The sequence below is a fragment of the Rhamphochromis sp. 'chilingali' genome (genome assembly GCF_963969265.1).
Source record: "Rhamphochromis sp. 'chilingali' genome assembly, chromosome: 1".
NCBI lineage: Eukaryota > Metazoa > Chordata > Actinopteri > Cichliformes > Cichlidae > Rhamphochromis > Rhamphochromis sp. 'chilingali'.
The window spans coordinates 61008827-61032910 of NC_137929.1; the positions used below are offsets into that span (position 1 = coordinate 61008827).

At 38.6% G+C, this 24084-nt stretch overlaps 2 protein-coding genes across 2 annotated transcripts in view; both read left to right on the forward strand.

The window, feature by feature from the left end:
- gp1ba (glycoprotein Ib platelet subunit alpha) overlaps positions 1-24084 on the forward strand; it is a 205788-nt gene that overhangs the window by 134754 nt on the left and 46950 nt on the right. The gene's annotated exons all lie outside the window — the stretch shown is intronic.
- Positions 1348-19851, forward strand: cysltr3 (cysteinyl leukotriene receptor 3). The gene is made up of 5 exons (XM_080892585.1): positions 1348-1459; positions 8468-8651; positions 15051-15218; positions 15561-15728; positions 18857-19851. Exons 1-5 carry the CDS (start codon positions 1453-1455, stop codon positions 19371-19373), a joined length of 1044 nt encoding a protein of 347 aa, XP_080748711.1. The 5' UTR covers positions 1348-1452; the 3' UTR covers positions 19374-19851.

Consider the following 24084-nt stretch of genomic DNA (forward strand, 5'->3'; position numbering starts at 1 on the left):
CAATATAGGTATTTGTTGTGCCTGGAAATGAATAAATAAATGAATGAATGAATGAATGAATGAATGAAGTAATACGTTTCCTAAAATGATACTGTTCTCAGTTTGTACGTTTGATATTGTCAAGTCCGGCAGGAGCAGGACAAAAAGCTAAACTAAGTGCGGCAGCTTTATTGCTGTAGCTTGAAAACTCAAGTCAGGCAAGGGGGGAAAAGCCTGAGTGAACGACACAACAAGGAATCGAGGGAAACTGAGGACATAAATGCACACAGGCTCAGGAGAGGATGGCCAACAAGTGGGACTCATTACAGAGTAAAGTGACACAGGAAGCAAAACTGAAGATGATGCCGGATGAGAGATTATCAAAATGAAATGAATGATTGAAACTGGAATTAACAAACACAGAGACGAGGACAAAGACATGTGAACTTGACCCTGGGGCTAAGGATAGACAGACAGAAGACAAGTGGGATGACAATGGAACAAGAAGGGAGAAAACACAGGGAATACAAACATAAACCTAACCTGAGACAGGAAATGCAGAAAGACACTAACATTATGAGGAACCAAAGGACTAGAAGCAAAGATAAACTCAGAAGCACAAAGAAAAAAATATTATACTAAATAATACAAACTGAACATAAATCATCACTTTAATCCAGAAAAAGTCAAAACAAAAAACTAATTACTGGGTCAGACGACCATGACAACAAAGCTTTTATATGTTTTTATTTATATGTTATTCAGCATGCCAACTAGTTATTCTTCATAACTACTTCCCTGAATCGGCAGTGGGTAATTTATGCACCTGCAGCTTTCCTCGCATGTGGTAGTCATTACACAGATTCTGTATTTTTTTTAACTAAATTAGAAGAAATATTTTTTTCTACCAATTTAAATATATTTGGTATTCATTCAGGTGTTGGGGGTTTTTTTCCGGGAGAAATATCACACTGTGGATGTGGAGGTGAGGATGACTGAGTTGTGTGACGTTTTTCTCTAAGATGCCTTCAGTTACAGGTAATTTTCAGAGTGGATTTCTGGTTAATCCTTCACTCGGTCATGTAAACAGTTTGGTGCTTTCCCCTAACTAAAATGCATTTCCACTTTTAGAATTGGATTTCAGTTAAAAACTGGACCCACACAGGTGGGGAGCTGTAAACAGGAAGCAGCTTTAAATGTAAGTGAGTCTATATTTGTCGGCAGATTCATAAGAAGTCATGAAAATAAGAGTTGTGTGTTGGCTCTCTGCCCAGACTGTAAATGTGTGTGTGTGTGTGTGTGTGTGTGTGTGTGTGTGTGTGTGTGTGTGTGTGTGTGTGTGTGTGTGTACACGCCTACTTCCAACTAAAACCACACGACACACCCACAAACTCAGTGACTTGGAGAGCGGTACAGTGCAGCTGTGAACACACACTACAGGACAGACGGGTAAACGGATGAGCCTGTGACGAGATGAGCGGTGAGTGAAAATGTTCAGTTAATTAATGGAGAAAATAAAAAGCTGGAAGCAGCGAAGGGTTAAAGAAACTCTTTACCCAACAGGCTCAGATTGTGCTTTCCTTCACAGCCTTACATGGACTGCAGTAGCATTAGAAACTGACGGCTCTGTGTTCTGTTTACTGACACATCAGCTGCTGTCTTTGAACTTCTGCCTTTAATTTTAACTGGATCAGGTGGAAACCTGTGTCATCTCTGTGTCTTAAGTTTGTACTTTATGTTTTTAAGACATTAAAGAAATGACAGAAAAATGTAAACTGGAGCTCAAAGATGTAAAATAAGAAGAAGAAGAAGAAGGAAAATAACTGTGAAAAAAACTTTTCTATAAGAAGAAACCTTTGAAATGTAGTAAGTCTCTGTGATTTGAAAACCTCCTTTCTCCTTGTCATTACGGTTAAACAGAGCTTAAGCTTTTGAACAATGAGTGATGCTGAGGTAGGTGAACCTGATCTGAAATCCTCAGGTGCAGCTATGTGAAACTTGATGCGACAGAGAATAAACGGGAAATAAAGCAACATCAAACATAGAGTGCTTCCAGATGGGCTCTTTCATAACATTGAAAAAGTGGCATCCTGGATCCATTAGAGGGGCCGTAAAGGTGGGCAAGGTTTAAAAAAGCATTTTATAGTCTAAAAAAAATAACTCAGCACCTACAGACAAGCAAACAGAAGAGCCAGAGGACTTCAGGGAGATGCTAAATAACATGAAGGAGACACAAAACGACCACATGAAATACTACAACGAGGTTTTATGTGACTGCAAACTCAAAGTGACGACAGTGAGAAACACAACAGGTTGAAAGCAGCCAGGAGACAATAAAATCATAACATGGCGGGATCACAGAGCTGTGTTCTTAATCACAAATCACTGCTTTTTTACTATTGAATAAGGTTTGCTAAAAAGGGTAAAAATACGCTATAAAAATAAGACACAATAAAACATGTTTGCCTAAAAACGTCTTCATTATTAAACAAGTTGTAATGAAAATATTTACTCCACTGCTCTCCAACCTGGTTGTGAAAACAAGTCTGGGTGTATGGGAACCTGTGGGTGCGGTTGAATATTCAGTCTTGCTTGGGAAGTTTCCCAGCTAAGACAAGTGGCCTGTTATTAGTTGGGTGGCAGCCATAATGAGACCTGTTTGAATTGTCCCAATACCACAGAAAGGTGCTTCAGTGCTTATGTCATCCTTCAGCAGAGGAAACACTGCTTCATCCTTTTTGACGGAACAGGAGGCAACTGCATCCTATGATTCATAGCTATGCACCATTTTTTTAAATGATTGCATGTATATTAGTAATAAGTTTTGTGCTGTAACCTGTAGATCAGTTTAGAATTTTTGACAACAACTGAAAATCATACTGCATGAAGAATGTAGATCGTATATAAGCTCTCTAAATTATTACGACTTTAATAAAGTGGAAAAAAAAATTAAAATTGATTCATGTTTACTTCAGGTATGCTGGGATAAGTGATGGATGGTGAGAATTTTTCATCAGCCATAAAAACCTCAAACAAAGAGCAGCAAAAAAATCAATAATTTAACGGTTATTTGTTTCTTTGTTTCTAAAACTCCAGCCTTTATAATGAACTGATCTTTTTCACTGGTTTTACTCATTTATACAACCCAATTAAAACAGCTGGGGTGAGATGAACATTTTGTACTCCATGTGGAAGAGAGCTGGAGATTAATAATAAGTAATATAAAAGTATATAATAATATATAATAATAATAATTAAATACACAGTGAGTGAAAAAGAAACACTGACTGTATCATATCACAGTGTGAGAGCGAAGTGCTCTAATAGGGTGATATGGTACTACAAGGTCATTGAGATAAGATGGGGCCTGATTATTTAAGACCTTGTATGTGAGGAGCAGGATTTTGAATTCAATTCTGGATTTAACAGGAAGCCAATGAAGGGAAGCCAAAACAGGAGAAATCTGCTCTCTCTTTCTAGTCCCTGTCAGCACTCTTGCTGCAGCATTTTGGATCAGCTGAAGGCTTTTCAGCGAGTTTTTAGGACTTCCTGATAATAATGAATTACAGTCGTCCAGCCTGGAAGTAATAAATGCATGAACTAGTTTTTAGCGTCACTCTTTTTTTCTTTTTTTTTTTTTCTTTTTTTTTTTAAATGACATCAGAAACAGCAGTATGCGACATTACGTGATGGCAGAGCTTCAGTTCATCCTTTGTCATTTTTTTTTTTTTTTTTTTTTTTTTTTTAATAAATAGGACAGGGGGAATGAATGAGAAACCAAAGGGGAGAAGAGACGGTGAGAAGGGGGGGGAAGAGAGAGAAAAAAAAAAAAGAACTCCTGGGTCACCTGTATGGAGAAAAAAAAAAAACAAACAAAAAAAACAAACAGAGGAGACAGCAAACAACAAAGAGCAACATAATAATAGAGAAAACAAAGCACCATCACAATAAACTAGCTAGTCATAGATATCAATATTTACTAAATAATAAACGATATTGTGCAGCACGCAAGATAGACAGCGCACAGTGTGCTTTGAGGTAGCAGCCAAGAAAGCTTTAGTCCGCGTCTGTGAATACCCATGTGTGCATACCTGTGTGGATCAGCATGCTTGCATTCCAAAGGTTTCTCCATGTAATGATCTGCTAGGGAGTGTGGGGGGGCCACAGCCCCGTCCTCCAGGGTGTGAAGCGGGTATGGAGGAGATCAAAACTCCAGACATTCAGAGGCCCCCAGTTTTTAGCGTCACTCTGAGATATTCACAAAAAGTTAAGTCAGTGTCTTATATATAAATTATATAAAAATATACTGTTCAGCTGAGACTGGAGAAATAACTTGGATGAGTGGCAAAGCATTTCTCCCACTGAAAAACCTACATCCAGATGAACAAAATCTCTTTACCTATATGATTGAGCATGCATCAATGCATCTGAGACAGGATGTTTCTAATTTTAGAGACACAAGAAAGCAGTCATCCATTTCTGTTTAAAACCAGTTAAGCCTCAAATGGCTTGCTGAGCTTCCTGCTTGAAAATGACATGCACAAAATGAATAGAGTATTTCTCTGCAACAACAAACTCTGTGTAAACAGTCTTGGCATAAAAATGAAGCTAACACTTGTGAAATTTCATCAGAAGTGTAAATATTAAGATGAGATGAAATTTTACTTTGTTACTGAACTTAGAATACAAAAAAAGTAAGTAAATTTTTTCCTTGGCTAAACTTTTTTTTTTAGCATATAATATTAGCCTACATTATTGCTACATGCTTTAGTTCACATTTTAATACAAGAATTCAATAATCAACATAGAAACATAATCTGTCCAAAGATTTATGCTAGCAGAAAGTTAGCGGCCATCCAGGTCTTTATGTCTTTAAGACATTCCTGCAGTTTAACTAATTGGTGTGTGTTATCTGGCTTCATGGACAGATAGAGCTGGGTGTCATCAGCATAGCAGTGAAAATGTATGCTATGTCTTCTAATGATGCTGCCTAAGGGAAGCATGTATAATGTAAACAGAATTGGTCCTAGCACTGAACCCTGTGGAACTCCATAATTAACCTCAGTGTGTGAAGAGGACTCTCCATTTACATGCACAAACTGGAGTCTATTAGATAGATATGATACAAACCACTGCAGTGCAGTACCTGTAATACCTACTGCATGTTCTAATCGCTCTAATAGGATATTATGGTCGACAGTATCGAACGCTGCACTGAGGTCTAGCAGGACAAGCACAGAGATGAGTCCACTGTCAGAGGCCATAAGAAGATCATTTGTAACCTTCACTAAAACTGTTTCTGTGCTGTGCTGAGCTCTGAAACCTGACTGAAACTCTTCAAATAAACCATTCCTCTGCAGATGATCTGTTAGCTGTTTGACAACTACTCTTATCTTTCTTGGATAGTTTGATCATAGTGTCATAATGACCAGAGAGATCTCTATCATACACAGATGGAGCTACGCCTTTAGCCCTAATGTTTCCTCAGTTGAGATTATCATCAGATACAGAATGACCACACAACAAAATCATTTGAGGGAGCAACTGCAGAGCTTTACAAGTAACAGAGATAATTTTACTGTTGTTTTGTTGTTGTTGTTCTTCTTCTTCTTTTTTTGTTTTTTAGCAGAGTGCAAATGAAAGCAACTGTAAGACCTTCTATCTGTAGCCAGTCACTGTGGGCCAAATGCAGTAAACTATTTTCCAAAGAGTCAAAGTTTGCAGCAGCCAGGCCGAGCAGTGCTCCAGTATTTGTATTCAGTGGATTAAATATATATGGGGAGATCAAAAGTAAACAATGTTCAGAGTTGATGCTGAGAAGAGAAAAGTCAGAGGACAAACTGTTTCATTGTTTAGGTGCTAAATGATGCTGAAGTAATGAAAACTAAACTGTATGTAAATTATAGATATTTCACAGACACAGAGAACAGAGTGAGTGGGAAACACCAACGCTTACTTTAGCGGAGGTTTTTTTTATTCAAACCAATGCTATGTGCATGCTTTGGAAAGGATTGCTGGCTTTTAACCTTTATTATAAATGTGTCAGTTTATATTTAATGGTTTTTTGCAAAGCTCATATAAAAACGATGTACTTGTCTTTTGATGAAAGGTCATAAGTACGTTAGCTGCCAGCTCTGTTAGCATGTTCACTTAGAATGTTACATCCATAAAGTCTGCAGATAATATGGATGTGAGGTTGAAATTTTAATGATAAATTCCATCTAAATACAACAGGCGAGGGAATACTTCTCTGTTGACTTTCATTGAAGTTATAAAATAAGATCACAGCTTTTAAATCCTGAGGTCTCTAAATTGGCCTTAATTTCTTCTCATTCATTCTCGCATTTAACATCAAAACACTTGATTGGAATTATTAATCTTTTTAAAGACTTTATATTGACTCTCATCCATTTTCAGCCCCAAAACACAAAACCACTCATTTTCATTCAACATAACCTCTTAGCACCAAAATTATCAATGAAATCTCTATTTGTATGAGATCTCTGCATGAGTTTTAAGGTATAACATCTGAAGCTTTCTGAAACTATGCGTGTTTAGCATGTGGCTAAAGGGCAATTGTTGGGTTTCAGTTTTATTTGAGATGAATAAAATCTTTAGTTTTTTACTGATAGAATAATTACTTAGAAAGCTGTAGACATATCAGTAAAAAAGAATTTGTGGGGGCAGCTGGAGACACGATAACTGGCGCCTGATAACGGTCATAGCCACCTCTTAGCTCAGTACCTGCAAAACAAGCAGCTTGTCCCCTCCAGTTTTAACTGATTAGATAGATGCCCATTCTCTACCTGCTACTTTCATTTTTAAAAAAGCATAACTCAAACTGTTGTTGTTCATCTTTTTATATATATTGTCAAAGCTGCTGGCTTTTACTCTAAAAGCATACTAAAGTTCACCAAGACACAGGTCTGTCTTAGCCAAGTAGAGCTTTTCTGTTTTGTCCAAACCTCAAAAGGGATTAACTGTTTTTTTTAGTGGACATTGTAGGCTTTCTCGCACAGTTAACCCTGCTTGTGTAAGTCAGCTATTCTCCACCTCAACACATGTTAGCCTACAACATTCTTCTTTTCCATTGGTATTTTCTTGAATGTAGTCACTGATCGTTAAAGTGCTGTTTGTTTCTGTTTTTGTGGACACACCTTAAAAGGCTGGTATAAATGCAGTGCAAAATGCAAAGGTTATATTGCAGTAGGGAAATGCTCTGGGAAACCTTCATCTTTTTTACTTTTCATGAGAGAGGTTTTATTATAAACTCCAGAACATGTTTCAGCTCTATAAGGCTACAAAGTCACACATTCACCCCATCATAAGCAGATCTCTGCCAAACTTTGAGTTAAATTTAAAAGGATGAAATATAATCGTTTATGCCGCCTCCTCACAAACAGTGGATTTCATAAGCTATTTAAGTCCATGATTATCATTTTGCATTCAACAATTTACATTTCATGAGATAAGCATCCAGCTGGACAGCCTGAATTCAAATATAGAGTGCAGGAACAAACAGCGCTTTTCTCACCTGCTGGACCTATTAATAAAAGCAGCTTTATTTAAAACAGGCTGGCTGTTTTGGTTTTGTATACCTCATATAGATGCACAAGAGTGAACAGTTTCCTGGTTGTGCCTTTTTTGTTTAGGCTCATTCAGACATCTCAGCTCTTATCACAAAATTATCTTCAGTTGATTGGCATCTGCAGTCTGACCCAAACTTCACCCATGTGCTTTAGCCCTGAGATAACAGCTGCACGAGGAGGAAATAAAGCAGTATTTTCCTTTTAGCTGAATTTTAATAGAAGCAAACATTAGACTAAAAAGTCCCTCTTCTGTGACCTGAAACTTAAAGGTAAAAGAAATGCATAATGTCCCCATCACCAAAGTGTTACTAACTAATTGTTTCTATTAACCAAAGCTTTTGCTCTGAGGGCTGCTGACTAAAAGCGAACCAAATATTGTTTTTGTTCATTTACAGAGCCACTAAATATTTATCCTGCATAAAAGGAGACTGTACATAAGCCCCCTCCTTCTGAATTTTTGGAGTCTCATTATTAGCATTTTGCCACAACAATATTAGTGTTGTGAAGCTGGATTTGAACCTATTTCGATAAGATATTACATACCAGCTAAAACAAACTAGCTTAGTTAGCTAAAAATGGGTATTCCAGTATTTAGCCACATCCTGTCCATTACCATCAAGCTTGACAACAATACTAATTTAAATAGCGTTTCCAAAGAAAAAAAAACTTTATTCAGTTCTACAATCTTTTAAAGACACTTAGCTGGGCCTCAGTCATGCTGAGCTTTGCCCTGTTATTTTAATACACTAATGGTATGTATAACACTTCTGATATATTTTGTATTAAATGGTGCGTTAAAAATTTAATTCTATTGAGATTACAGATGATTGTAATCTCAACATTCACATTTCTGACACAAAAAATCATCTTCTACTAAAAATATTTGTGTGTTTCACCAGCACGACAGATGAGCATGACTGTTGCCACGAACAACAACACTGCAAAGTCCCACTTGGCATGCTTCCACGAAGATGATGCCTTCAAGTACAGCGCGTACAGATACACATATCTGCTCGTGTTCCCTGTGGCGTTTATCTGCAACATCGGGGCGCTGGCGGTGTTCTTCAGGCAGAGCAGCCGCAGGTCAGGACACGCAAACACAGAAACATGTGCCTCTCTTTTCTTGGTTCTATGCATTGACTTATATTCAATTTACTTTATTCATATATGTTTTAATGTATTTCATATATACACATATATATATATATATATATATATATATATATATATATATATATATATATATATATATATATATATATATATATATATATATATATATATATATATATATTAGGGGTGCAACGATACACAAAATTCACGGTTCGGTTCGGTTCGATACTTTGGTGTCACGGTTCGATATTTTTTCGATACAAAAAAAATTTTCATGCATTTTTAATTTGTCATTTATTAAAATTATAAATATATATTTTAACTCAAAAGTACAGTTTTTAAATTTAACCCTAACCCTTGTGCATGTTTTTTATTTTGACAGCGAATGCGCACCTGCGGACCACTTATGTGCAGCCCTGGTTATTTAGCTCGTCATATTGCAGCCACAGAAATTCTTTTGTCCATGAAACCATAAAGCTGCACTTTCTTTTTGCCTTATAGTCTGATTTGTCATAACTTCTCCGTTTTGTGGTAAGCTTTTCTTTGGCTGTCACTTCTTCACCCTGACCTGTCTTATTTGGCTCAGCAGAACTGAAATGCTTTTACACACACACACATAAGCTCAGCGATTCTCTGCGCGATCAACCTCTCACATGTTTAAGCTGCGGGAGATTTCACTTGTCATGTTTCCATAGTAAGCTAACGATTAATAAGACGATGTCAGAGGAATTGGTGCACAAATTATCATCACTCACAGATCAGTGCTGTCGCTCTCTATACACAGTTCGCACGATTGCAAAGTGAAAGCAAAAAAACAAGCGCAAATTCAAACGCGACTTCAATATGTCACATATTGACAGTGGCTCACCGATGCCAATGACATAATTACCCAGCTACATTTCTGAAAGAATGCAAAAGCATTGACATATATTTTTCCTACAATAGCCCGACGGGCAGGGAAGAGATAGATTTTGGTAGCCCGACTGAAAAAAATCGCTAGCCCCAGGACGTCGGGCTAGCGATATTGCAAGCCCTGTATCTGATTGAGGAATCACTCATCTTTGGAAAAGAGAGTTTATTACAGAGAAATGTCTCTTTCCAAAATAAAAGCTATACTATCCGCTTCTTCTGGGCTATATTCTCAGCAGCATAAGGAGAATCATGTGCTAACAGCTGTCTAAATGACTCGGCTAAAGTTAGTAGCATGCTTGTTGTTTTTGTCTTTGCACTAGGATGATGTCAGCGTAAATGTGCAGTCATATTCGTTGTGTTCCCACTAGTGCTTTCAGGTTAATCTCGTTGAAATGACCTTAACGCCACAACACGGCAAATCTCCGTTAACGAGCTACCGCCGATCGCTCCGTGCATGGGGCTAGACGGCCAACACGTTAACGAGCTAACTGCGCTAACACACTAGTTCACACCAATGTAATTGAGCATTGCATGGCACATCCAACATACTGTTTTACTTTAGTCCATGACTCGCTTACCTTCAGGGTCATAAGTCACATGAAAACCAAAATAATTCCAAACGCCAGATCTGAATGAGGTTCAATTTGCCTGTTGCAAGGAGAGCTTAACTTCTGTCTCGCTAGCTTGCCCTGTGCTCTTCCTTCTGACTATGCTGTCTGTGTTGAGCGCTCAGTGGATCTGCGCTCGACAGTGCAGCCTAGGCGGAGTAGTCGAACACAGATTCACTGAGCGCTCAACACAGACAGCATCGTCAGAAGGAAAGTTGATAAAATAAATTACAAATGTTGTATTGTTCGATACATATGCGTACCGAACCGAAAGCACTGTATCGAACGGTTCAATATCGATATGAATATCGTTGCACCCCTAAGATATATATATATATTACATAATTGTTACTATGCAAACCCACAAACACACATCAAGTTTCTCCTGTTCTCATTGTTTACCATTACAATAGGCAATTAGCAAACAAAAAGCATGTCTCTATCTCCTGAGCACTCTGAGATTATTGTAATTTGTTCTCATTATATAAAACTACTATGAACATCCCTGTGGTGAGGTGTGCGCACACCCAAATACAAATCCCAGAGGCCAACTTAAACATAAAAAAATCCCTTTACTGGGGTGTTACAGGCCATCTGGAAGGCAGTAAATAATCATACATCTAGGGGGGGCTCATACTAGGGAGCGCAACAAGTATGCAAAAAAAATAGATGCAAATTGAGGCTCTAATAGACACACAAGTTAAACAGGGAAAGAACAGCTAGGTGGGGAGGTGGATAGGACCATCGTCTCACAGCAGAAGACCAGGATTTGAATCTAGTGTGGGGCCTTCCTGGCATGTTTTCTATCTGGTTATGTTCCCCAGTCCAATTGCATGCATGGGGTTAGTTTAACTGGTTATTGTCTCAGTGTCTTAGCCCTGCAGTAGATTGACAACCAGTCCAGGCTGTAACAGGTCTGATGCACTATGACAGCAGGGATAGGCTCCAGCCCAACCACAACCCTTAGTCTGACAAGTGGAAGAAAATGGATGAATGAGTAATCAGGGACAGTGAAAATACCAAGTTGACAGTTGAAACTAAGACATTAACAAAATAAGTAAAAGTAATAAGCACCAAAAGACAAATACCTCTAAGATAATAAACAAAAAAATCACAATCAGAATCAGAATCAGAATCAGAATCAGAATGGGTTTATTGCCAGATGTTGAGGTTTACAACATTAGGAATTTGCTGCGGTGCTTCAGTGCAAACAATAAGAATTAAAGTGCTATGTAGAAAGAAAGATATGTGCATGAAGAGGATCATTTCAAAGATGAAGACATCCAATGAGATCTGAGAAAACATTAAGGAGGTTAGGCTAACTGGTAGTCTCAACACTAAAGAAAACCACACTGTAGCAGAACCAGTTCTTGCTAGAAAAGTAGCAATGACTAATAGTCTGGTCCAGACTATTAGTAAACAGAAACTGGAAATGATAAGTGCAACCATAATATGTTTACTATAATTACAGAATTCAAAGAAACATTAAATATAAACTTAGAAGTTCCCACAGAAAACTAAAAATAACCCCACAGATCCCCACAGGCTGCGACACTGTGACTTACAGCCATCGTCAGAGCGTTGTGTCAAAGGGGGTAAACAAGAATCAAAGGTTCTTCTCCACTGACATCCATCCAACTCCAGTCTTCATATTCAAAACACACAAACATGTGTCTGTAACTGAGATCTAAGCGTCGGCTGTAATCCGCTGAGGCCATTGTTGCTGTTTATCATTAAAAGAAGTAAATATTTCTGTTATCTGCACTTTTGCTCTGAGTTCAACTTTTTTTCACCCAGCAACATCAGAAAACTCAAGCATGCTTATCTTTGAGGACTTCAGTGACTTTCATCAACTGCTAAAATTTTAAAACATGAGAATTTTACTGTTTAGTATTAAAATATTTTGTATTTATTCAGAGCAGAGTATAGAGGTCTGATACTGGCATTGGGAGACGGTTGCAGTTCCAGCCAATCCCAGAGGAGCACTTTGGTGTCGTACAGTGAACCATTGTCTAAAAACCCCAAGAATCTGAACCAGAAAGACGTCCTTTTTTATCTAATGATTCATTTCAGGAGCTTGAAGTTCTTTTTCCTCGATGTTGGCGGAGGACTTTCTGTTTACTCCTGCTGCTGTTTAACTGATGGGCTTTCATTTTTTTTATGGATGTGGAAGAATGTCGTTGAACTTTCACGGCTTGATGGTATGTGGGTGGTTCTTTGTCTCGTACTGCTCAGCAGTGCGTTGAAGAAAAACACGTTTTTTGTCAACAGGTTTATTCCTATTTCACAGTACTGAAATATTTCACACAGCAGCTTTTGCTTTTTAAACAAAGATACACCAGTAATAAAGTAAGCTTAAACCTGTAGTTCCTGTTTCATTACATCAGAATTCCAAGTGCAGAAAACAAACTGGTGGCTTTAATAACAACGACATACTGGAACTGGCATTTTTCCATTATTTTATGGGCAAACGTGATGAGTTTGTTTTTCCAGCTCGCATCAGGTTTACTGTAAGGTAACCAACCTGCTACTCTTCTTCTAACAACTCACTGCATGTGCTTTTTCACATCCCTCAATTTCTCATGCAGATCCTCTCTCGACAAAGGGTCCAAGCAAGACAGATATTTACATATTTTCATATTATATTGTTACAGCTCTGCTCACAAGCTGCAGCAAGTAAAGGGACCTTCTTTATTTGAAAATAATTAATCATTCAGATTTAAAACAAAACAGCAGATGGCAGAGAGCAAGAAGTGTTGCCTTCATCCACACTTGATATATTATGTAGACAGTTAACAATTAAACCCAGGCAACACCCAGAGAAACTTGCACTGCCACTGCATGACCAACTTCTAGAGCAGAGCTGTGCATGCTAGTGTAACAGAGAAACACCAATAAGTTCCTATAAATACTTCATCATAAAATAAAATAATGAATGAAATGAACAAACGAAGCCCATATGTTGCAACGCTGCAATACTTCATCGGTAACATCATGTTGGACCTTGATAGACTTTTATTGAATCCTTGTGTGGTGTTCAGGTCTGTTGGACCTGTTTTCATAGTTTATCAAAAGAAAAGTATCCAATTATTTATTATTTGAAACTCTGATTTCTTTCTTTTGAATTATTTCTTACATAAATAACACATTCATGTTATACTTCAGGTGCTTGGGTCTTTGTGTATATGTGTGCTGTGTCTTTCTACTCCAGCCTTTCCTACACACAGTTGCAGTACCGTTACATTTCCTTGCATTAAATTTATTGCTCCCACATCCATACACATTTCTTCTGGTACACAACGGACAAGAATTCCTTGTGTGGATGTGCAGGGGCGTAATTTCCAGGGTGGTATATATATAACCCCCCCCCCCCCCCCCCCCCCCAATAAAATTATGAACTATCTTGCATAAATAGGCTCTTGATTGTCTTTACTGATTTCAGGTATTACCAGCAAAATAGCATGTTTTACCCAGATTTATTTATTTATTTATACAGTGATCTTGACACCCCCCCCCCCCCCCCCCCCCCCCCCAATTTTCAGCACAAAGTTACGCCGGTGTAGTTGTGTATCACTCAAGATGGGGTAAAGATTCCCCGCTCAAGAGGGAAGATGATGAAGAGCTTCAGAGCATGAGACCTTTTGACTTCACCAGAAAAGATCTAAATCTCTAAAAAGTTAAAGAGTTATTAATATCTAACAGTCTGTGATTGGGCTTCCCTGACCCGTGTCAGCGTGCATGCTGTACTGAAGGCCGACCTCATACGACTGCGTGAAATGTCTGTTTACTTTTTGTTCATTTCGTGCTCGTGGGGTTAATTTGCTTATCAAATTGCATACAAATTAGGGGCAATATTATGGCTACCAGCTTGTTTATGCACCATGCAAACTTGATCTCATGATAAGATCCAAACTTGGGATAACCGTCACGCTCTGTAATTATGTGCAGGTGCGTTCACAATAAGAGTTTTATGTAGTTAACAGTGACCTCCATGCAGCCTTGCTGTGCCTGTGACTGACACCTGACATATGTGAGTGATGAAGCCCACATAAAGGCTCAGATCTCACCAACAAGGTCATTATGCAATGTGTGAAACTTTACAGAGTCACAATAAACACAAAGATATCAGTAAAATACATGTGTCTGCTGGTGAGATCAGCCTGGAGTCTCAGTGGATTATGATGTTTGTGAGCAATGCTGTGATCTGTAAGGAGTAGGGAACAGGTGGAGGAGAGCCTGGAGAGGTGGAGGCATGCTTCAGAGAGAAAATGACTGAAGGTCAGACAGAATACATGTGAGTGAATGAGACAGGTGGAAATGTGAAGATGCAAGGAGTAAAGATACCAAATCAACCAAAGCAACAGCAAGAGTGCAGTCAGGGTGGAGGGGGTGGAGATGAGTGTCAGGGGTGACATGTGACAGAAGGACAGCAGCAAGAGTGAAAGGGAAGGTTTATGAGATGGTAATGACCTACTGTCAGGGTTGGTTTGGAGACAGTGGCACTGACAGAAAGAAAGGAGGTAGCAAAGCGGAAGATGTTCACCTCTTCATTGGAAGAGAGCAGGATGGACAAGTTAGAAATAATGCATCAGACGAACAGCTGATTTACTCATTTCCCTTTAGAGAGCCCCTCTCCTGTTCTCTGTTAATCTACTGGCCTACAAAGCTGTGAGGTAACACACGCCTAGTTGCCTAAAACTGAACCTCTTATTAAAATCCACATTCGGTTGCTCTTCAGCTGTAAGTTCTTCAATAATTAAGTGAAAATGTCAAAAAGCAAAACAAAAAATGACTTTTTTTGTCCCTTTAAGAGACTTTAAATCATCCATCTTTTTCCTTGTCCCCTCAGGAGGTCGGCCTCCTGTGTGATCATGATGAACCTCGCCATATCAGACGGCAGCTTCTCCCTGACCCTCCCGCTGCGATTGGCTTATTACTTTAATGAAGGGAAGTGGTTCTTCCCAGACTGGATGTGCCGACTGTGCGTCTTTGGCTTCTACGTCAACCTGTACACCAGGTAATTCACATTCACTGATCATCACATCCCTTTAGGGAGCATAATTAAGTTTATTTGTAGTCCCCCAAAATATGTGTGAAATCATTATGTTCAGAATATGAGTATATATAAAAGTAATAAAGTAAAATAAAAGTAAAAAACAATCAGTTAGTGACATCAAACAAACAAACAAAAGCAAGTATTGGAATTAAGCATTTGCATTATGGGGACGTTACGTCCTCAAACAGGATGAGTCCATGTGTAAGACCTCACATCACCAGCTATACCAGTAGACAAGCACACATACACACACTTAAAACAAACGACAGACATTTACTAAAATAACCCTCTTCCGCCCATCAGCATCCTCTTCCTCACTCTGCTGAGCGTGCTGCGCTGGTTGGCTGTTGCTCAGCCGCTCCGTCACCGCTCTTTAGCTACGCCTGCTCGAACCTTATGGATCTGCCTGGGAGTCTGGGTGTTTGTGGGCGGATCCTCTGTGCCCTTCCTGTCCAATGGGGTTGTACATAGGTGAGACATCCCGCAGCATGTTTTGTTTTCTTCTTTGTTTGTTTTCTTTTTTACGAGACAGAATCTAATAGTTTAACAAATACTTTATTTCATGATAATATCTATTAATTGTTTTTTTCATTAATTTTTTTAAATTGGATTTAAAAAAAATGTTTAGTGAAGGTTCATTTCAAATGTTTGGATTTGATATTATGACTTTTTTTTTTTTAATTTTACATATGTAGATCCTTTTCAGGTTTTAAATTAAGGGCTCAGGGCTGAAAAATGTTTATTGTGATAAAGCCAGTTGAAGGTGTTTTTCCTTTTTTGCATGTCGTTGTTCATTGGATTCACTGGACGTTTTAGAGAGATATAAAAAGTTGCGTCCATGTGGTTTTATCCTTGATTTGGCTTTAATGCTTTCGCACAAACTCAGGAGGAACCTTGTTGGAGTGTAATCAGATTAGCTGCTGACTGATCCCGTGCTTCCTGCTTTGTCTCATTTTTTTCAATGACAAAATTAACTCACTCTTGAACAAGTTGTACAAGGTCTGAAAACCTTTCCCTGACAAATGAAACCCCCCCAGGTGTTTTCATGTGTTACAGTTCTCTCTCACATGTGAAATGAATAAGAGAGCAGATTTAAGCACATCCCAAGGCCTTAAAACCATTAAACTGGTTTCCGTGTGGTTTATTAGTAGGCATTGTGTCTTGTGTTTGGATTTCCAGTTAAATTAACAGTGATTTCACGCCTGTGATCAGTTTGTGTATACTTATCATGATAAATTTCGCCTGATATTGTCACGGTTACTGGAAGAACTTAAACAAACAAGGAGGCAATGTTTAGCATTAACAACAGTACAGCAAACCTTCCTCACATATTTTCCAACTGAAAAAAACAACATTGTCATTAGTTACTATCTCTCCTCTGCACAGCCTTTTCATAGACTCTGGAAAAGACAGACTAAGCTTTCCTATCTGACAAGGGCTGAATATACAGAAGTGTTTTAAAATGCCTGCATTGTGCTGTCTGATAGCATCAGAGACTCAGAGCAAAAGAGCCTCACTCCATCTTCTTTTTATAATATGAATGCAAATAAATACAGATTCTTTTTGGATCATTAATCACATAAAACTGCTTTAGTAGAGCCCTAAATTATAAGTGTATAACTGGAAATGAACAAAATCGGCCCACTTTCCCTGACAGTGGTCTTTGTAAAATTGGTCCGAGGAGCAGGAAATGTATGTCTTCCTGTGTACAGGAAAACTAACAACTCTGTCCTGATGTTGAGGGGAGATGATAAAAGCATCAGGGAAATGTCTCCTCTGGGAGGTGATGATAGAACCGAGTCTTGCATGTTTTGGCCTACTGAGCAGAATTAAAGTTGTTTTTTGGCTCCATTTGTTATGGAGTTCTTGTCCACCTGAAGATGCAAGATTCCCAAATAAAACAACAGTCTCTTTAGACAAATGCCCCCCAAAAACTGACTGAAGATCTTTTTTATCTTTACAGTATTGTAGTATGTCATAAATTTCTAATCTGTAAAGTAAATTTGCCTTTGAAAAATAACTGAAAAAAGTATGAAGAAAAATTATTTAATCAGCATATTTACCAACTGTTGGTTCTCATCACTTGTCAGGCAGTCAGACCATTTCCCCAATACTGGAAACCTTAAGTCTTAGCACTATTTAAACGAGTGAAAATGTAAAAAAAATACTTCTTTTTTTACCATCAGTGACGGCTGATGGCAAAAATTCTTTCTGGGGTGGGGGCACCATTGGGTCTGTCGACTTTTCATTCTTGTCTTTGACTGAGTGCCTTAAATATGTTGCAGTAAATAAACAATCAAATTTTACTTTTACCGTTTCAGCGCTTGAAGTTGCCATCCTCAGTCAAAAACTAGCTAATGAGTTAGTCCTTGTTCTTCTCCAGGACAAGAGTCCCTGTGCTGTGGCGATGTGTGAATGTGTGAATGATGCTAAATTGTCCAATCAAATTCTTAAACAAGGCAGATTTTTAAGGCAAGTGATCAAGGACACATAAACCAACTCCAGACTTCCATTTTGCGGCTTCCATGGAAGGAAGTCGATATATATGAACTTAATGCATAATCTAATGAAGTTTGACCACTACACACACAGTCAGCCTCAAATAGACACCTGAGCTATGGCTTTTTTTTCAGCCACTGCACACATGGTGTCAAATCAAATCAAATCAAATCACTTTTATTGTCACATCACATGTGCAGGTACATTGGTACAGCACATGTGAGTGAAATTCTTGTGTGCGAGCTTCACAAGCAACAGAGTTGTGCAAAATACAAGAATGGCTACATCTGGAACTAATAAATATATGTACAATATATAATAGTATATGCTAGTATATGTCACAGCTCTAAAAAGCTAGCTTAAGTGTCTAAGCAGTTTAACATTAAACAGCATCACAACACCAATATGCTTATTATTATTTTTAATGAGCAGAGTTGTAATACTTTATTTATTCATTGTCAAGCTTCCCTGCAGGACTCTTAACTTAACAGTTGAATGTTTCTAGTTCAATGGATGGTGGCTTATGTTGGAAATCTTTGTGCCAGTTTATAATTTTCTAACCATTTGTGAGGTGGTTCTGTTGGATTTCAACACATTAGCTTTATCTGGTAATTCTGAAATATATAAAAAAATATTGATATGCACTAACGCCTATAACACTGCACTGCCGTAGAGTGATTGAATAAATAAAGTTCAAAAAGGTGGCGGCTGGGCTGTGGGGTTTTTATTTATGCCTTTCCTCCTGTCCTCTTGATTGTATTTGGAAACAGTCGGACATGCTGCAACATGCTCAAAGAAAACATGTTCAATACTCATGCCAATGTTAAAAGTCTGTGAAGGTTCTCAGTCATCCAGGTCATCGTAGTCAAAGGAGCTTGCAAAGAAATGTTAAAACAACAAAAACAAATATAGGTTATGGTGCTTCTAAAAGGTGCTTCCTTAAACCATAACATATGTCAAGCTAATCCAAAGTTAATAATCTACAAATTTAATAAAATGTCACAGAAACACAGCTGAATCTATTTAATTAATTTAATCAAACAGTTATGTAGGTATGATGGATAAAACATCATTTCTTTGCTTGTCTCGCTCTCTCTCAGGAACAATGCAACTCGCTGCTTTGAGCCAGAAACCCCAAAGTCCTGGTCGATTATCCTGGTGTTAAACTACGTGGCGGTGACTTTTGGTTTCCTCATACCTTTCCTCACCATCATCATCTGCTACAGCAAAATCATTCGACAGCTAACGGCCGACTCGAGCCCTAGCGGCACCAACCTGGCCAGCAAGAATCGCACTCGCAACCGGAGGCGCTCGGTGCATTTGGTCAGCATGGTGACAGCGACCTTCCTGCTCTGCTTTCTGCCCTATCACCTGGTCCGCTCGCTCCACCTGCACGCTGTGTGCAACCGCTGGAACTGCAACATCTTGCTGGCCCTGCAGCGAGGGGTGGTGGTGACCCTGTGTCTGGCAGCGTCGAACAGCATGGTCAACCCGCTGCTGTATTACTACTCTACAAGGACGTTCAGGGAAAACATGAGGGAAGCCCACTCCTCACTGCTGTCCAGCAGAGGAGGGTCCATCAAAGCATCAAGCATGAAACGGAGGAACACCAGCTGAGGAGGCTGTCAAAGTGAGGCTGCTAACAATGTTCCTCATAAAAGCTTTGAGTTAGACTTTGTTTTATCTACTCCAGTGGAAATATAGATGACATTCCACTAAAGCTCTTCTTTCCTAATATGGAGTGAAAAGCCGGTGGAACTACATGACTGAACTTTTCACTAGGACTAAGAGTCCCTAAAGGGACAAACAGACCAAAAAGCTACCAGGAAGGACCTGAAGGACTGTGAGGAGTTGAGAATGGTTCATGAGTTTTAATGGACTCCTAAACCCTTCTCAAATGACTTTAATGGGTGGTTCTGAAGAGTTCTGGGGTCTTTGAGTTCAAGGGTTACCCAAGAGTCTGAGAGGTTGTGAAGTTTCAGGAGTTGTTGAGAAATTCATATCAGATTGATAAGAATAATTCTGTTCAAATGTTGCTTTTGCCAAACTGTAAAGTACTTCTAGACGCAAATCTTGCCACTCTTCACATTCCTCTGAGCACTTATTTCACCAGTTATTTTGAAGCAAATTCCGTTTTAATTTTAGTAAAGGTGGGTCCATAAAAACTGCATGTAAAACTCACCTGTCAGATCAGGTAAAATTCAGCTTCTTTCTTTTGATTTTCCTGTCATGTGTTTGGTATAAAAACCAGAACATGGAAAAGTTGCAGAGTAAAAGCAGCCCCATTTCTTGCAGAGTAACAGCGCCCTCTTCAGGCTTTAGTGAAGTGTTTGGAGAAGTTACTGAGTCCTTTTCTTAATTATATGCAGCAGGAGACTGCAGACCATAATAAGCAACTCTGAGCAATTTTGACTTAGGGAGAGGCAATTAATTCGATTTTGATTTAAATTACGAGTTTGGGTTCATTTGATCATTTTCATTGGAACATTATTAGAATAAGATAACTGGCATGAATGCATTTATTTTTTCTTTGCGATATAAATCAAGTGGACCATTTTGCTTTCCAGTGGTGCATTTTTGTTCCCTGCTAAGCTCAGTCGCTTTTTAGTTCAGCTCTACAAATATCTCGTCTAGGGGTCTTGAACCCACAACTATTTTGGCAACGAGTAAACTCGATCAATTACAAAATTATCTTATACATTTTTCATGGAGAAAAATAGATAAGTTTATGAAGTCCATCACAGGCAACCAAAAGTCTGAAAATCTTTTTAATTACAGCAGCAGGTGAAATGTCAAGTTAAACACCACAAATGTAGCTTAAAAACAGGATATTATCATAGCAAGACTTGTTTGTGGCTATTTTGTGGGATTCCTTTGGTCTAGAATTGCTTAAAATATATTTTTTGATAATGAAGGTGAACCAGTGGAAAGATATATATATATAGAGAGAGAGGGTTAAAAATGCACTTTTCATAAGTTTAATGAAAATCTATGGAAGGTTTCAAACTGTGAAACAGCTTATACTGAAACACTGTTGTTGATTACTTCTTCCACCTCTGACTTCATCTTTTTGAGGACTTTGGATGACATGATATGTACTAACACTGCGCTTTGTTCCCGAGTGTGAGATATTTGTGTCCGTGTGTCATTATTGTTGAAACATATGATGCTGTTTCCAGTGAAGAGTTGTTGTTTACATGTTTATTTATTTGCAAATAAAAACTTCAGGGACATTTCACATGAAATGGAAACATCTCCGTTCCCTCCTTTCCCCCAAATTCATCTTCCTGTTTATTTTCCACAGAACAGAATTTTTTTTCTTTGGATTTACTACATTATATATTTATTTATTATTGAAGGTCAAATATGATTGTCTCATCCCTGTAGGGGTCGCAGTGGGACCCTGTGTGCACTGAGCAGCAGTGAATGATGATGTGTTTATTTGATGAAAATACACTGGCCCTGAAGTTAAACAATAACGATAACGCACAATAAAATGTGTGCTCGCTTTCAGTTTTAAGGTTTTAGATATCAGAACATAATGCAAAGTCTGTTCATCACCTCAGATTAATAAAAACATCCATATTCCCCCATGTCCTTGTTTATTTAACACGAATTAAGCCAAAGCAGTGAAAACCTAAGCTTATATAGGAATTGAGAAAAAAAAAGAGCTGCTAATCAAATGCAGTTAATTAACTGATGATCAGTAAGATGATGATCAGATAACCACCTGCATACAACCAGAGTCACAATATTTATTGTCATTGTACAAAAGCTAAAACCTAATTGTATCAAGTCCCACTGAGTGCAAAGAGAGCTGGGTGGGATGCGTCCTTTGGGAGACTGTGGGCTTTACTGTTGCAACTGTGATGATCTTCTGTGCATTCAAAAAAGCATTTGTAGAAGAACAAGCAGCTCCTCAGCTAGGGTGTTGTTTTACCTTCTTGACTAGTGATGTGATTTTAGTTTTCCAGAATAGATCATCATCCAGGTGCAGGCCCAGAAATCTGAAGTCAGAGACCCTCTCCACAAAACTGCTATTCATGTATATAGGCTGAGCGTCACATCTGTTTCTCCTGAAGTATTTCCATAGTTTTTTGTGGCATTGAGGACCAAGTTGGTATTACTAAAGAGTGTACAGTAAGGATTCAGCATCTGTGGGGAGCCAATGTGTAAGCTGAGTGTTGGGATGAGGTAGGGCCCTACTCTGACACTCTGGGTGGTCGCTGAGGACCTCGTCAATTCAGAAGCAGATGTGTAGCCAAGGTTCATCATTTTTGTAGGCAGTTTGTTATGGCTGCGTTAAACATCTGGCTAGAGTCAGTGTAAAGAAACTCAGTATAATTGTATTCCAGATGGGTAAAAGCAGTTTTGGGTTGATGAACCTTTCAGTGTGTTAACACAATGCCAAAAGGAAAGATATAATCTCGAGAGAAGCAGCTATTGTTGCCCGTCAGTCTCAGAATAGTTATAAGGCCATTTCCAAATAATCTACGGTCCATCATCTTGCAGTGAGATAGATTATTCTCATGTGGAAAACATCCAGAAAAGTTATCAGGACTCCCAGGAGTGGACATTCCAGGATTTAATCCCATGGTCATAGCGTGCAATGCTCAGAGAACATGCAAAAGCCCAAGAGCTACAACTCAGACTCTGCAGACCTTGATTAGCATGATAGAGGTTAAAGTTCATGACAACACAATAAGAACAACACTGAATACGTTTGGGTTGTTTGGAAGGGTTGCTAGGAGATTGGCTCTCCAAGAAAATTGGTTCTGTTTATCTGGACGTAGCGTTTCGTGGGAGAAACTTTTCGTCGCTCATCCAAGTGACTTCTTCAGTCTCAGCTGACTGCAGGTTTCCCCAATCTTATAAACAGTCATGTGCATGGCTGTGCCGTGGTGGCAGTTTGATGATTTAGCTTGCTCAGCAGTCACAAGACCTGGACACCTTCAAGCCATTCAGTGGACCATGAACTCCTCTGTATGCAAAGGAGTTCATGGTCTAGAGTCAAACATGAGGCCATTTGTACAACACCTATTGGCTCATGCTACAGGACAATGATCCCAAATGCAGCAGCAAATCTACAATTTGATGGCAGAAAAAGAAAAGGATCAAGGTGCTGCAACGAGCCAAATTCCAGACTTCAGTCTGATTGAAGTCCTGTGCCAGGACCTTCAGAGCTGTGCATAAACAGATGACTGCAAACTGCAATAAACTGAAGCAAAGTTGTAAAAGTGAGAGGGCAAAGATTCCTGCATCATGATGTGTAGTGACTGCTAAATTTATCCTGGACAAACTTTAGGTTGCTGCTGCTAAAGGTGGTTCTACAAGCTAATGAATCATGAGCTATTCTCAGATTTTCCACACACACTTCTTCATTTTGTCTTAATTTTAGAACCTTTTAAAGAGCAGAATGTTTTTCTAATATGTCCTAAAACACCGAAACCTTTTCCACTGCTGTATTGTTGACTGGATGATTGAAACAGCTCAGTTAGTTTGAAGCATTACTTCAATTAATATTACTTTCAGGGATCATAGGGAAATGAAAACTGTGTGTAAACAATCAGCTGTCAGGGCTGGTGAAGTTCAGTGCTTACTGCCGTGTGGCTACGACATGGAGCAGATGAGACGCTGCAGAGTGAACGCTGCTCTTTTTCCTGCAGAGTAAAAGCGCCCTCTTCAGGCACTACACTCAAAAACAAACAGTCTGATTTCCTTTGCTGCCTGTTAATCTGGTTTTATTTGAGGCTTTTAGCTTTATGAAAAAATGTCAACATCAAGAAAATATTAAAAACACCTCTGTCAGTACTTTATTATTATTATGAATATTATCATTGTTGTTGTTGCTTTTGAACTGTTTGATCCTATACTTGTATGGATATGTTGTGTCTTAAAAGCAGAACCAGGGGCAAGACCTACAAATTAGCTTTGGCTAGAAATCCTGTATGCACTGCATCAGCTGTATACGTGTTTAAATGCTGCAATGTTAATATGTGCCATCAAATAAACACAAATACAAAGCTATATGAGTCTCTGTGGTGGCTCTGAGGTTGGAAAACAGCAACAAAAATGAGGGGAAAAACAGTAAAACCTTTTAAAACATAGTTTAAAGTTTGTGTAATGATAATATTTCACTTTGTGAAAATGTTAGGGGCCAGGTTTTGTTTTTGTTTTGGGCAAATGCATGATTTTTTCACATAAAGAATAGTTGAAGCAGGACTCTAAGGAGCAATTCTGAAATACCTGTACTGAGGAAGTGGCCATGAACTGGATTTTGATTTAAGCCATTTGAGTTTCCCTGTGATCATTAAAACAAGATAATTAG

Excerpts from the sequence above, each read along its gene's own strand:
- cysltr3 (XM_080892585.1), top strand. Across the intron at positions 15,219-15,560 it reads TACGTCAACCTGTACACCAG|CATCCTCTTCCTCACTCTGC; the intron begins GTAATTCACATT and ends TCCGCCCATCAG. Across the intron at positions 15,729-18,856 it reads TCCAATGGGGTTGTACATAG|GAACAATGCAACTCGCTGCT; the intron begins GTGAGACATCCC and ends GCTCTCTCTCAG.